The following is a 12,831-nucleotide window of genomic DNA, read 5'->3' as shown; positions in this document are numbered from 1 at the left end:
AACAATATGAATCAGTCATAACTATATATATATCCCCTCCTTCTTGAGCCTCCCACCCACCTCTCATCCTACCCCTCTAGGTCATCACAGAGTACGAGGCTGAGCTCCCTAAACCTCTAGATAATTCAATCCTTCATACACCTCTTGCATTCCCCCAATTCCCATCATCCTGGTCCAAGAACCCCTCCTCTCTGGCCTGGACCACAGCCTCATCACAGTCTTCCTACATGGCTTCAAGGTACCCTTAAGACCAGACGGGTTCATTTCATGCAGGGTGCTCATTCTTTGAATTGTCCAGCGATGTTCACCAACTTTCTTCCACATAGTAAGTCTGGTAGAGTTGATCTCTGGGTTGTGAATTTTTCAAGTATGGCTCTTTTGTGGTATAGACAACACGGATGAAAACATCTTGAAATAGAATTAATATAGGCTTCCTGAATCCGAGCTGAGGCTAGGCCAGGAGACAGAGAAAAGCACAGCTGTGGGCGATCCCTTCGCCTGGTCAAGGTGGGTGAGAGCCAGAGAAATAGGAGCCCTGCTGGGCCAAGGAACTGCATTCTAGGTGTGGAGACCAGACCCAAAGACCGCTGGTTCTAAACCCTGACTGTGCACAGGAAACCCTTCAAAGTCCCGACGCCTGGGCCAAACTCCAGACCAACGGCACCAAAAACCAATGGAGATGGGACGTGGGCATCCGCACGATTGGAAGCTGCCCACTTGATTCCACTGTGCAGCCAGGGCTGGGGCACTCTGCTGGAGGCATCATTATGCCACGAGGGCTCAGAGAACTGTACAGAAGCTTTCAAGAGTCGGGAGGGAACAGATGGGCTGCATCGAGATTCTCACATAGCACTTCTGGGAGGGAGCGGCCGGCTGCATTTTTCAGGTGACTAGGGGAAATTACAGTGCTGCCCGTGACCCCAGAGAAGACAAGTGCTCCCAACCAGATCAGGATCCTCCAAGCTCCATTTGAAGTAGCAGAGTGGCTCCCCCTAGCGGATGTTAGAGCACATTTAATATTTGCCATCATTTGAACCTGGGAATGTTAGCACGTTCAGGGTAGCTTGCCATTGTTTGAACATGGGGCGGTCTCACATTTTAAAATCCTCTAGCTCTAATTCCTCTCTGAAAAGAGACTAAGAGAGGATTATCCTGGGGTCCTGCCCCTGAGGGACAACAACTTGCAACAGCTGATGGTGGCTGCTCCTTCAACGGGCTTATCTGCAGGGCTTTCCAGAGAGGTTCTGGAAGTTCCCCAGGGGGTTGAGCCTTGCTCTGATCCTTCCTTGGAACTCGGTCAAGCCTGCCTGCAGAAGCACGTTCTCCAATATAAAATAAAAAGGTAACAAAAAATCAAGTTGCCCATTTAATGAACAAAAAAAAGTAATTCCGGCTCTAATAACTCAGACTTATTCTCTCTCTTTTGTTTAGAAGCCTTATGGGGGTTTATTGGTGGGACATGGGTTGAGAGAGAAAAAGGGGACAAAGATGACCACCCAGGGGATCCCGTGGGTCTGTCCTAATCTCCAGCCCATCAACCCTGCTGCCTCCGTGTAGCCAGCAGGGGTGCAGAGACGGGGGGGTTCTGGAAAGGTCAGAGCTCTGTGTCTCCTCCATGTTCTCTTCCAACACCCCATCCTGGAGAAGTGGCACTGCGGAGCAGGGCTGGCACTAGAGTCAGGGCTGAGTTTCCCTTCCAGCCCCACTGGTGTGACTCTGAGCAAGGTGATTGACAACTCCGTGCCTCAGTTTCCCCATCTGTCAACCAGGGATAACCAGAGACCCTACCTCACTGCCTGCTGCTGAGGGTTAAAAACCATCATGTGTATAAAAACAATGCCTGGAAAAGCACCTGGTACACAGTAAGCGTTCACTAACTGGGAGCTCTTCTTTTTGTGATAGTTATTAAATGAATATTTGTTATTAAAATCAACCTGAAGACTAATCAAGGAGTGAGACTGAGGGAATTCCTGGGTGGTCCAGTGGCTAGGACTCAATGCTTTCACTGCCGAGGGCCCAGATTCAATTCCTGGTTGGAGGAGTAAGATCACAGGTCATGTGGCTTGGCCAAAAAAAAGAGTGAATTTGTGCTTGAAATGAAAGAACAGAAGTTCAGAGCATGATCTGCCATCCCTTTGGACAGATGGGAACAGATCCCCAAAGGTCAGGATGGCACGAGTCGGTGCCAGGACTACCCCGGGTGCCAAGGCTGCCCCCGTCCCCACAGCTTGTCAAATGAGTGGACTTGATCAGGCCCAGCAGGCTTGTCAGGGTCTCCTGAGCACAGGAACCCTCTTTGTTTCTTTAATACGGATCCATGCCCTCTAGCCCAGCCCTGCCCTCGCAGACCTCTGAGCTCAGCTGGCCAGCTTCTCCCCGGGGCCGGCCCGCTTATGCTGTCTTCACAGTATAAGAGGAGCTCCGGCTCCTCCCTGGGGGGCCGGGGAGGTCGTCTGTAACATAGAAGAGCCGGGTCTCTGGAGGTGTTTGTGTGTCCATCGGTGGAGGAGCCAAACTGGGCTCACAGGGGAGCACCTCACTCGCCAAAGTCCTCTCCCCTCCCTGGAGAGTCTCCCATCGCCGTCGGCCATGGCCACAGCCCCACTGATGCCAGGAAAACCAGGCTGGGAAGTAGTGAAACACTGAATCTAGGGTGACAGGGAGATGAAAAAGTAAGTGAGGGGTGGGAAGGGAGAATGGGACGCTAGTGGGCGGGAGGTTCAAGAGGGAGGGGACATACATATACTTAGGGTTGATTCACATTGTTGTACGGCAGAAACCAACACCGCATTATAAAATAATTATCCTCCAATTAAACATTAAAAGAAAAAAAAAAGAATGGGACAGGATTCTAGGGTAGAGACCAAAAATCTCCTTCTCTCCCCCCATTAATAGTTCAACAACATACACTACCATGTGTGAAATAGGTTAGCTAGTGGGAAGCTGCTGTCTAACAGAGGGAGCTCAGCTTGGTGTTCTGTGATGACCCGGCGGGTGGGATGGGATGCGAAGCCTCAAGAGGGAGGGGATATGTGTACACATAGAGCTGATGCACTTGGTACAGCTGAAACTAACACAACAGTGTAAAGCAACTATACTCCAACAAAAATAATTGTACACAAACAGGTCAGGCTACGTGATTTGTGGCACCCATTAAAAAAATGAACATGCGGGGCCCCTTGTTCAAAAATTAAGAATTTCAAAGGACTTCCCTGGCCGTCCAGTGGTTAGGATTTCATGATTGCACTGCCTAGGGCTTGGGTTGAATCCCCGGTTGGGGAACTAAGATCCCACAAGCCACATGGCGTGGCCAAAATAAATTGAGAATTTCAAGATGAGGACAGCAGAAGGTTAAACAAAGCACGAGGCTCTCCTGAACAGGCACCCTTGTGGGACTGCACAGGTGACCACTGTGAAGCTGGCTCTGGACACAAAACTTTGAGTGCACATCCAGGTGTGTGGTTTTCTGGGAAAAGGGCCCTCAACTGTCAAGGTCATGACCTGACAAGGTTAAGAATCAGTGTCTCTGAGGTTGAGTGAAGGTCCCTGCTTCTTGCCACCGCCTCTTTTCTCCATGTGAGATATACGGGCTGACCTGGGGGTGGCCATGGTGGCCCTGGGGACAGAGAGAAGAGGACGTGTAAGAGATGGCGTTTAGGATGTTGCTGATGGACTGGATGTGGGTAGGAGGAAAAGAAAGGCATGAAGCCTGACTCTTGGGCTTGAAGCTCAGGCAGCTAGACCAACCAATGGCAGCTCTCTTTGTGGGTATGGGGACCAGCAGGGAAAAGACGGGATGCTGTGCTTTGTTTCGTGGGGTAGCAAAGGGAAGGAAGAATCTCATTCTAGCCATGAGAAGGCTTCAAGAGGACAGATAACAGAGCTCAGAGGGAGATTAGAGCGAGAGATATTTGGAGTCACTGGCACAGAAATGGCATTTAATCCCATTGGGATGTCCTAGGTGTCCTCTGTTCAGCGAAGGTAGAACTCTGATACTTGGGCAAATTAGTTAACTGCACTGCCACTCCGCATTCCCTCATTTAGGACTCTGTAAATGAGCTTGCGAGTACTTAGCAAGGGTCCTAGCACCTCTTAAAAACCCAGTGACTATCAGCCATTATTATTACTATCACTATAGTTTTTAAAGTTTCTTTTTTTTTTTTTTGATGTGGACCATTTTAAAATTTGTTACAATGTTGCTTCTGTTTAATGTTTTGGATTTTTGGACAAGAGGCCTGTGGGATCTTAGTTCCCTGACTAGGGATTGAACCCAAACCCGCTGCACTGGAAAGCAAAGTCTTAACCACTGGACCACCAGGGAAGTCCCGTTATTACTATTACTACTGTTATGATGTCATTCGCCTTCCTTTTACAAATATCTACGGTGCTTAGGAAGAGAGATGTCAGTTATCGAGCATGTCAGGGATGGTAAGTGCCGTGGCAAAAGAAATTTTATAGCAAAGTAAGTGAGGGGGAGAGATGATAATATTAAGGAGGTTGGCTGCGGGCTCTACTGAAAAAGTGACATTTGAGCAGGACCTCCAAGGTGAGGGATGTGTGGAGGAGAAGGTTCCAGGCAGAGGAAAAGGCCAGTGCAAATACTCCAAGGAGAGTGGTGGGAGGTGAGGTCACAGAGATAAAAGGCAGGGGGACCTTTGTAAAGAAACCCTTTATGGAAGGGGTGACTGGTCCTCTAACCTGCAAAACCAGGTCTCCCACACAACAAGGCAGAAGGTTCTCTGATGGCAGAGACCTCAAGTTTTCCAGCACAGTGGAGGGTGAAGACTTTTAGGATGGCAGCCGCCCTAGGCTTTGGCTGAGGCTTCAGAAGCGCTGAGGCTTCTGGTTCCAGCTCTCCAACCCTCAGAGGGGCCTCACCGGGCAGAATAGGCTCAGCAGCAGGGCCTCTCCTCCTCTTGGCTGTGGAGCATCTCCTCCTGGCAAAACTCGGCAGGGTCTTTGCTCCAGGGCTCCCAATCGAGGCATACATCTGAGTCATTTTCCTCTGAATCTGTGGAAGGACAAGGACAAGGCCACTTGGGTGGTCACTTCTTATCTCCTATTCCTGATGCTGAAGGAGCCCCCTGCTGGATACCGGCATCCTTGCAGCCTTATCTGAGGCCAGGGGGCCAAGGCAGAATCATGACATGTGAGATAGCCCTCCCAGGAAGACTTCAAGGCCTTGAATGGTGGCCAGAGACCAAGAAAGAAGGCTGGTCCGTGAAATACCAACCTTCTAGAAGAGGGAGGACCCCAGGAAGTCCCTGGTGGGATAGTGGATAAGAATCCGCCTTCTAGTGCAGCAGACACGGGTTTGATCCGTGATCTGGGAAGATGCCGCATGCCATGGAGTAACTAAGCCCATGAGCCATCACTATTGAGCCCGAGTTCTAGAGCCTCGGAGCTGCAACTACTGAACCGGCACGCTGTAATTACTGAAGCCTGCAAGTCCTAGAGGCCACTGTGATGAGAAGCCCATGCACTGCAATGAAGTGTAGCCCCCACTTGCCTCAACTAGAGAACGCCCGAGCAGCAACGAAGACCCAGTGCAGCCATACATACATACATAAATTTTTTTTTTTAAGTGGAGGAAGGACCCTAGAGGTGAAGAAATGACCTACCTGCATTGAGCATGGTCCAGGAGGGGACACTGAGGAGACACAAGCCCGCCCGCCCACCTGCTCATCCATTGGTCCACCGGTTCATTCATTAACAAAAATCTGAGTATATGTGTCCAGTGGTTTTTCTCACAGCACTGTTCTTTGGTGAAGCACACACACACTGAAATACCCTGGACACCACGTGTGTGTCCATGATGAGAAGTCTGGGTGATGAAGTGTGGCACACTCACACCACAGAACCCCTCCATCCTGTGGCATGTCGTGAGGCTGTTACATGTCAGATCTGTATCTTTCTGCCTGCAGGATGTCCGTGGTGTATTATTGGGTTGGCCAAAAAGTTTGTTCAAGTTTTTCAATAACATCCTTCCCCAAGTGAACTTTTTGGCCAACCCAATCAATGGCGTTGCAGAGAAGTATATGACAGAATCCCTTTAACCTTAGAAAACATGAATTTTTGCCTAACGAAAAAAATTATGACATTTGGATTCCACTTGTTTGATTTAGTATGAATAGAATGCGAGATTTCTAATTTAAGAAATAGATATGCAACAGGTAAAAAGGTTTACTGTATAGCACAGGGAGCTACAGTTGGTATCTTGTAACAACCTATAATAGAAAATAATCTGAAAAATAATATTCATATACATATTCAAGTTATACATATACTCATATATATTATTTGTGTCTATGTTTAATTGAATCACCTTGCTGTGTACCTGAAACATTGTAAGTCAATTATACTTCAATACAATATATATATTAAGAAAAGAGAATCCTTTTTTTAAAAAAATCCAAAGAACACACCTCCCATTTTTAAAAAAATGGGATTATTTTGTATTATTATACTTTGTATTATTTGGATAATTATGTATTATTAAATGGGCACATGAGCTTGCCGACATGGCTTATCTCAGAAAAGCAAGTTGAGAAAAGAAGGCAAATGGGAGAGATTATTATTTTTCTTGGTATACTCAAGCAGATTCACCAGTTACAGAGAAGTAAAGGAGGCTGAAAACAGCCCCTCAAATGCATATCAAGAAAAGGCCAAGCCTTGATTTCCTCCTTTGTAAAATGGGCATCATAGTAACTTCTGTTATGGTGAGGGTTCACTGAGAAGTCAGACATGTTAAACAGGCTTTCAATGCAGTTACTGTGATTTAAAATCAGTGTGATGGACTTCCCTGGTGGCCTAGTGGTTGAGAGTCTGCCTGTCAATGCGGGGGACACAGGTTCAACCTCTGCTTTGGGAAGACCCCACATGCCACATGACAACTGAGCCTGTGCGCCACAAGAGAAGCCACCGCAATGCGAAGCCTGCTCACCGCAGCTAGAGAGTAACCCCCGCTCCCTGCAGCTAGAGAAAGCCCGCATGCAGCAACAAAGACCTCATACAGCCAAAAATAAATAAATAAATCTTTTTTTAAAAGAACTGAGATCATTAAAAAAAAAAAAATCAGTGTGATGAAGTGACTTTTCCTCCCAAGAGACAGTGACTGTTTTTTGAACACATCCTCTGTGCTTTTGTTTTTTTGAAAGATAATTGCTTTACAGAATTTTGTTGCTTTCTGTCAAAGCGCAACATGAATCAGCCATAGGTAGTACTCTTGCCTGGAAAATCCCATGGACGGAGGAGTATGGTGCGCTGCAGTCCATGGGGTCGCTAGGAGTCGGACATGACTGAGCGACTTCACTTTCATTTTTACTTTCATGCATTGGAGAAGGAAATGGCAACCCACTCCGGTGTTCTTGCCTGGAGAATCCCAGGGACGGGGGAGCCTGGTGGGCTGCCGTCTATGGGGTCGCACAGAGTCGGACATGACTGACGCAACTTAGCAGCAGCAGCAGCAGCACACATATATCCCCTCCCTTTTGAACCTCCCTCCCATCTCCCTCCCCATCCCACCCCTCTAGGTTGATACAGAGCCCCTGTTTGAGTTTCCTGAGCCATACAGCAAATTCCCATTGGCTATCTCTTCTACACATGGTAATGTAAGTTTCCGTGTTCCTCTTTCCTTTGTGCTATGTTTTACATCACTTTCTCATTTGATCCTCTTAACAACTTCATGAAGGCAATTATCAGTGTTATTCATCTTTTGCAAGGAAGGAAGCTTGGAAAGGTGAAACCAGGCTCCCACCAGGTGGTGGTAGCTTGGGACTCAAAGGCAGGTTCCACAGTCTGGTGCAGTTCCTTCCGGGGCCCTCGTTCGAAGGCAGAGTTCAGAGGCTACATCCTGCTTCCCCATGTCAGGCCAGGGATTGGCATCACTCCCCTTCCCTCCTCTTCAGGGCTCAGCTGCCATGACCTTTTCTTTTTCTTGCCTCTGCTCTCATCTCACCAGGCAGCTCCCTCCTATCCACTTGCTCCCAGCTGCACTTGGAAAAGCGCCTCCACCCTCATGGGATGCATGGGTGCTGAGCCCTCTGCCTTCTGGGCTCTGAAACTGCCTGCTGAGCCAGGCCAAGCAGGGGTGGGGAGAGGGGAATCAGAATTCCTCTTGCCTGCTGTTCATACTGGATCCAGACCAGACTGATTCCAACAAAGAAATCCAGGGCAGACTAGAAACCCCTGGACAGGGTGCCGGGAGTCCCAGCCCAGCAAACCCTGACAGACCCAGACCCTGGGTTTGAGCCAATTCTCAGCACAAGGACAGAACAGACCCAGTAATACTGAGAATTCCAAGAAGACAGGGGCCCTCGGGAGGGCTGCTTGCCTCGCTTTAAAGACAGTTTCTCTTCATTGCAAAATTAACAAAAGGATGTCTTTCAAACTGCCACTGAGATGTCGGTGGGTGAATGCCCGTCAGAGAAGAGGTCAAACAGGGCAGGTTGTGGATGGCTTAGAGCTGAGCCTACAGGAAGAATGAATTGCTGGAGGAGGTTATTGCCTTGGATCTCAGGGACGGTGTCCCACCTTCCAGAAGAGTCACCCAAAGCCATGCCTGCTTGTCCTCTAACCTTGACACTGCCTGGATTACTTCTCAGCCCTCGAGCACCTGCTAGGTGCCCTGTGTATCCGTGTACCCTGCCCTTGACATGCATCTTTCCACAGGCCTAAAGGGAAGGGAGATGGGGGTGGCTCAGATGGTAAAGAGTCTGCCTGCAATGTGGGAGACCCAGGTTCAATCCCTGGGTTGGGAAGATCCCCTGGAGCAGGAAATGGCGACCCACTCCAGTATCTTGCCTGGAAAATCCTATGGATGGAGAAGCCTGACAGGCTACAGTCCATGGGGTTGCAAAGAGTTGGACACAACTGAGCGACTAACACACACATACACAAAGGGAAGGGATCATTATCATCTCCATTTTGTAGGGGAGAAAACTAAGGCTCAGAAAGGACTTGTCACAAGTCACACAGCTGGTAGGCGGCAGACCCCACACGGGAACCAGAGGCCACGCTCAAGTGTTTCACAGGTGTGTAGCCTTGGGCAGGTTACTTCTCTCCCAACTTTACTTTCCTCAATTGTACGATAAGGATTATTTCACAGGGTTATCCTGGGGATTAAATGAAATAACACACATCGAGTGTTGAGCATCAGGCTCCAGGACAGTTTTCACAAAAGCTATTGTTATAATTAAGGGCAAGGCAGAGGACTTCCCTGGTGGTCCACTGGTTAACACTCTGCACTTCCAATGCAGGCGGTGCAGGTTCGATCCCTGGTCGGTGAACTAAGATCCTACATGCCGTGTGGCATGGCCAAAAAAAGGGGGGGTGGAGGGCGGGGAGGGGGGAGGGGCGAGGCTGAAACCTGGGCCCACCTTCCCTAGGCTCGAGAGAGAGATGTGCTTCTATAGCCACTACCCAGACAAGGGCTCCGCCTTCTACCTGACACCATGACACCAGCCCTCAGCCTGCGGTCCACCCTGGGAATCGAAAGAGAACACACTTTAGACATTTTCTGGAAGCCCTCACCAGAACTCCCAACTGCACAATTGCCCGCCCCCACATTGGAGATCATGGGACAAGTTGGTGGTGAGCCGCTCGGCCGGTCTGGACGCCATCTGAGCAGAGCTGGCAGCACACCCAGCACCCTCCCTGCCCAGCTGGTCAAAGGTGATGGGGCGGCGGAGCAGGAGGTGGGGGGTCAAGCGGTCCCCAGGAAGAGGTCCCTGGGTGAGGGGAGTGGCTGCGGGGCGCGGGCGGGACCCTCGGGGAGCAGAGTGTCATTCCTGACGTCCCTGCCTGCTGGCCCACTGCCCCCAGCCTCCCTCAGGCCGGCTTCGCCCTGCTTCCTGCTCCTCTGGGTGGTTAGCTGAGTTCAGGACACATGTCAGCCGGCTTCTGGGTCCCACAGTAACCCACAACCTCCCTGCGGCGCGATCTGAGCTGGAAACCGTGTGAGTGGTCTCTATGTGCGCATGCGCGCACAGTCGGGTCCAACTCTGCGACCCCATGGACTGTAGGTAGCCCTCCAGGCTCTTCTGTGCGTGGGACTTTCCAAGCAAGAATACTGGAGTGGGGTGTCATTTCCTACTCCAGTGAGTGGTCTCCGGGTACCTGCTAAATGCCTAAGGCCGCTGTGCCTATCCAGCTGGTTGTTGATTGAAAAAACACCAGGCTGAGGGCTGAGAGGGGCTGAAAGCCAGCCCAGGCTCTCTACTCCTGGAGCCTTGTGCCCTGGCTGCGTCCACAGGAGGGACAGCACATACTACTTCATCAGCCCAGAGGGGCCACCTCTTTCCAGTTGGTAACCAAAGACTTATGTGCTAGCGGTGGCCCTGAAGGGACACCTTGTTTTCTTTTTGTACTTGCTTATGTATTATAAAGATTCAATTCCTCCTCAATTACTGATTGGCTGCAAAAACAGAAAGCATTCACTACCATGCTGACACATACATTTTACATTTGATACCATATTTCATACAAAAAGTATAGTTCTGTTATTCTGTTTATATGTTTATAAATACAAAAATTATACTTTACATATACATTTTGATATTAATAGCTCTTATTACCAGTGGCACATAACTAGTGCTTGCTCAGAAATCATGAATTTTGTATACACAATAACCAAGTCCAAGTCCATTTCTGTTCCAGGTTTATTTTACCATAAATATTTATATTGTAGTGCAAAAGCAAATTGTTTTATCTTCTATCTGCTGCTGCTGCTGCTAAGTCGCTTCAGTCGTGTCCGACTCTGTGCGACCCCATAGACGGCAGCCCACCAGGCTCCCCCGTCCCTGGGACTCTCCAGGCAAGAACACTGGAGTGGGTTGCCATTTCCTTCTCCAATCTTCTATCTAGAATACCTTAATCAAATTTGCAATCACACTCACAATAATTTCATACAGACCAAAGACCTTCTGTGCTAGCGGCGGCCCTGAAGGGACGGACATGCACACATACGTGTTGTTTCCCAAACTCAGGCTTCACTCTGGGACTCCAGGTTCAGAAACTAAACTAGCAAGTCAGTCCTTTCTCTTGCAGACAACCGTCTGTTAACACAGAGCCAGCAGTTAAAACACCTGAAGAAGTGAAGTGAAGTCGCTCAGTCGTGTCCGACTCTTTGCGACCCCATGGACTGTAGCCTACCAGGCTTCTCTGTCCATGGGATTTTCCAGGCAATAGTCCTGGAGTGGATTGCCATTTCCTTCTCCAGGGGATCTTCCAAATGCAGGGATCAAACCCGGGTCTCCCGCATTGTAGACAGACGCTTTACCGTCTGAACCACCAGGGAAATCCCTAAAACACCTGAAGGAAACCCTTTTCTTGACAGTTGTTTCAGGAACCCCACCCTGTTCCATGCCCTGCCCAGCTCCAGGATTAGGGCCCGGCCTGGGCAGCTCACCTTGGCTGAGTAAGAAGCGTAGCTGGATGATCAGCAAGAACAACAGCAAGGCCACGGGCAGACAGAGCCAGAACACCAGGAAAGAAAATGTCAGCTCGTTCACCAGTGGCACCAGAGGGTACTTCATGGTGCGTGTGTGGCTAGGCCAGGCCAGCCGGGGCTGCCCTGGGGACCTGGCGGGCCGGGCCACGCTCTGCTCTCAGCCCAATTGTGACTGAGCCAGTGACGTAACAAGGAAGCCACGGCGTCCTTCAGGCCAAGAGAAAGCTGTTCCGGACGAGTGGGCAGAAGTGGGTAGTGGGACAGTTTGAGAACAAAAGCCCAGGCTCCCAGGCAGGTCAGCCTGGATTTAAATCCCTGTAAGATGCTGTGGGATCACAATCCTCTTGCTTGCTCAGAAATCATGAATTTTATATGTACGACAACCAATTCCATTTCTGCACTTGGAATTTCTGTACTCCCCAGTCCTCTTGCAGGATGGAAATCCTTAGAAGACACTGGCCAAAGGAGAAGGGCAAGGGGGGACACCACTGTAAAAATGGGGCAGGTGTTAGGGAGATTAAAATGGAGAAACGTCCTATTCAGGCTTCAGAAGCAGGAGAGCAGGCCTCTGACTTACCTGGACACTGCCTGGATTCCACGCCTGCTTTCAAGCACAGCAAGTCAGGCAGCACGTTAGATAAGAAAGGGAATGGGCCTTGGAATTCTTGAGCCCCTGGAGGTCTGGCCAATCCCCAGGGTCTAACGAAATCCTATGACTCACACTGTGAAATGAAAAGCATTGTAAAACCAGAGCTGCATTTTTGCCTGTAAACTGATGGTGGTATCAGTTTGCAGCCTGGGTTTATTAAGTGGGACCCCCGAAACTGCAATTTGAAGTCTTTCCCATGGGGTGGACACACCACCAGGGACCCTTTCCCAGCTGGTACTCCCGATTGCTGTTAATGAGGGACTTCCCTGCGCTGTTCAAGTCTGTATGTAGGTCTGCCCAATTTGGTGATATATATGCTGTTATTTTGTCTATTGTTTCTTTTCTTTTAATGACTGTACATTGAAATTGTCTAATAAACTATAAAAAATTGAAATTGTTTGTGTGTAATGAGTGGTTTAACAAATTTAAAACAAAAGTAAAAATTTCAGCAAAACAGGGACTTCCCTGGTGGTCCAGTGAATAAGACTTTGTGCTCCTAATGCAGGGTGCCTGGATTCCATCTCTGGTCAGGGAACTAGGTCCCACATGACTCAAGTAGAGATTCCCCCGTGTCACAACTAAGCCAGCACAGCCAAACAGATAATTGAAAACTTTCAGCAAAACAGTGGGTAACAGCTGGGGCTCAGAGAGCCAGTGTGTTTAGAGGGAGTCTTAGTCCAGTTGTGGAATGACCAGAGTCCCCAGCAGAAGTCAGGGCAGATAGTATTAGAAT

At 49.2% G+C, this 12,831-nt stretch overlaps 1 protein-coding gene across 1 annotated transcript; it reads right to left on the bottom strand.

Moving 5' to 3' along the window:
• Positions 1-2,307: 2,307 nt before the first annotated feature.
• ADIG (adipogenin) lies at positions 2,308-11,534 on the bottom strand. The gene is made up of 3 exons (XM_055543239.1): positions 11,408-11,534; positions 4,879-5,011; positions 2,308-2,648 (listed from the first exon to the last, which is right to left on the bottom strand). The coding sequence occupies exons 1-2, from the start codon at positions 11,532-11,534 to the stop codon at positions 4,893-4,895; spliced, it is 246 nt and encodes an 81-aa protein (XP_055399214.1). The 3' UTR covers positions 2,308-2,648; positions 4,879-4,892.
• Between the last annotated feature and the right edge of the window lie 1,297 nt (positions 11,535-12,831).

This window comes from Bubalus kerabau, chromosome 13, assembly GCF_029407905.1.
Source record: "Bubalus kerabau isolate K-KA32 ecotype Philippines breed swamp buffalo chromosome 13, PCC_UOA_SB_1v2, whole genome shotgun sequence".
NCBI classification, from domain to species: Eukaryota; Metazoa; Chordata; class Mammalia; order Artiodactyla; family Bovidae; genus Bubalus; species Bubalus kerabau.
Note: the sequence above shows the minus strand (reverse complement) of the source record. Positions and strands in the feature narration are given on the sequence as shown.

Coding starts and splice junctions, on each gene's coding strand:
- ADIG (XM_055543239.1), bottom strand. CDS start 11,534: ATGAAGTACCCTCTGGTGCCACTGGTGAACGAGCTGACATTTTCTTTC. Junction 5,012..11,407: donor ACGCTTCTTACTCAGCCAAG/GTGAGCTGCCCA, acceptor GTCCTTCCACAG/ATTCAGAGGAAAATGACTCA.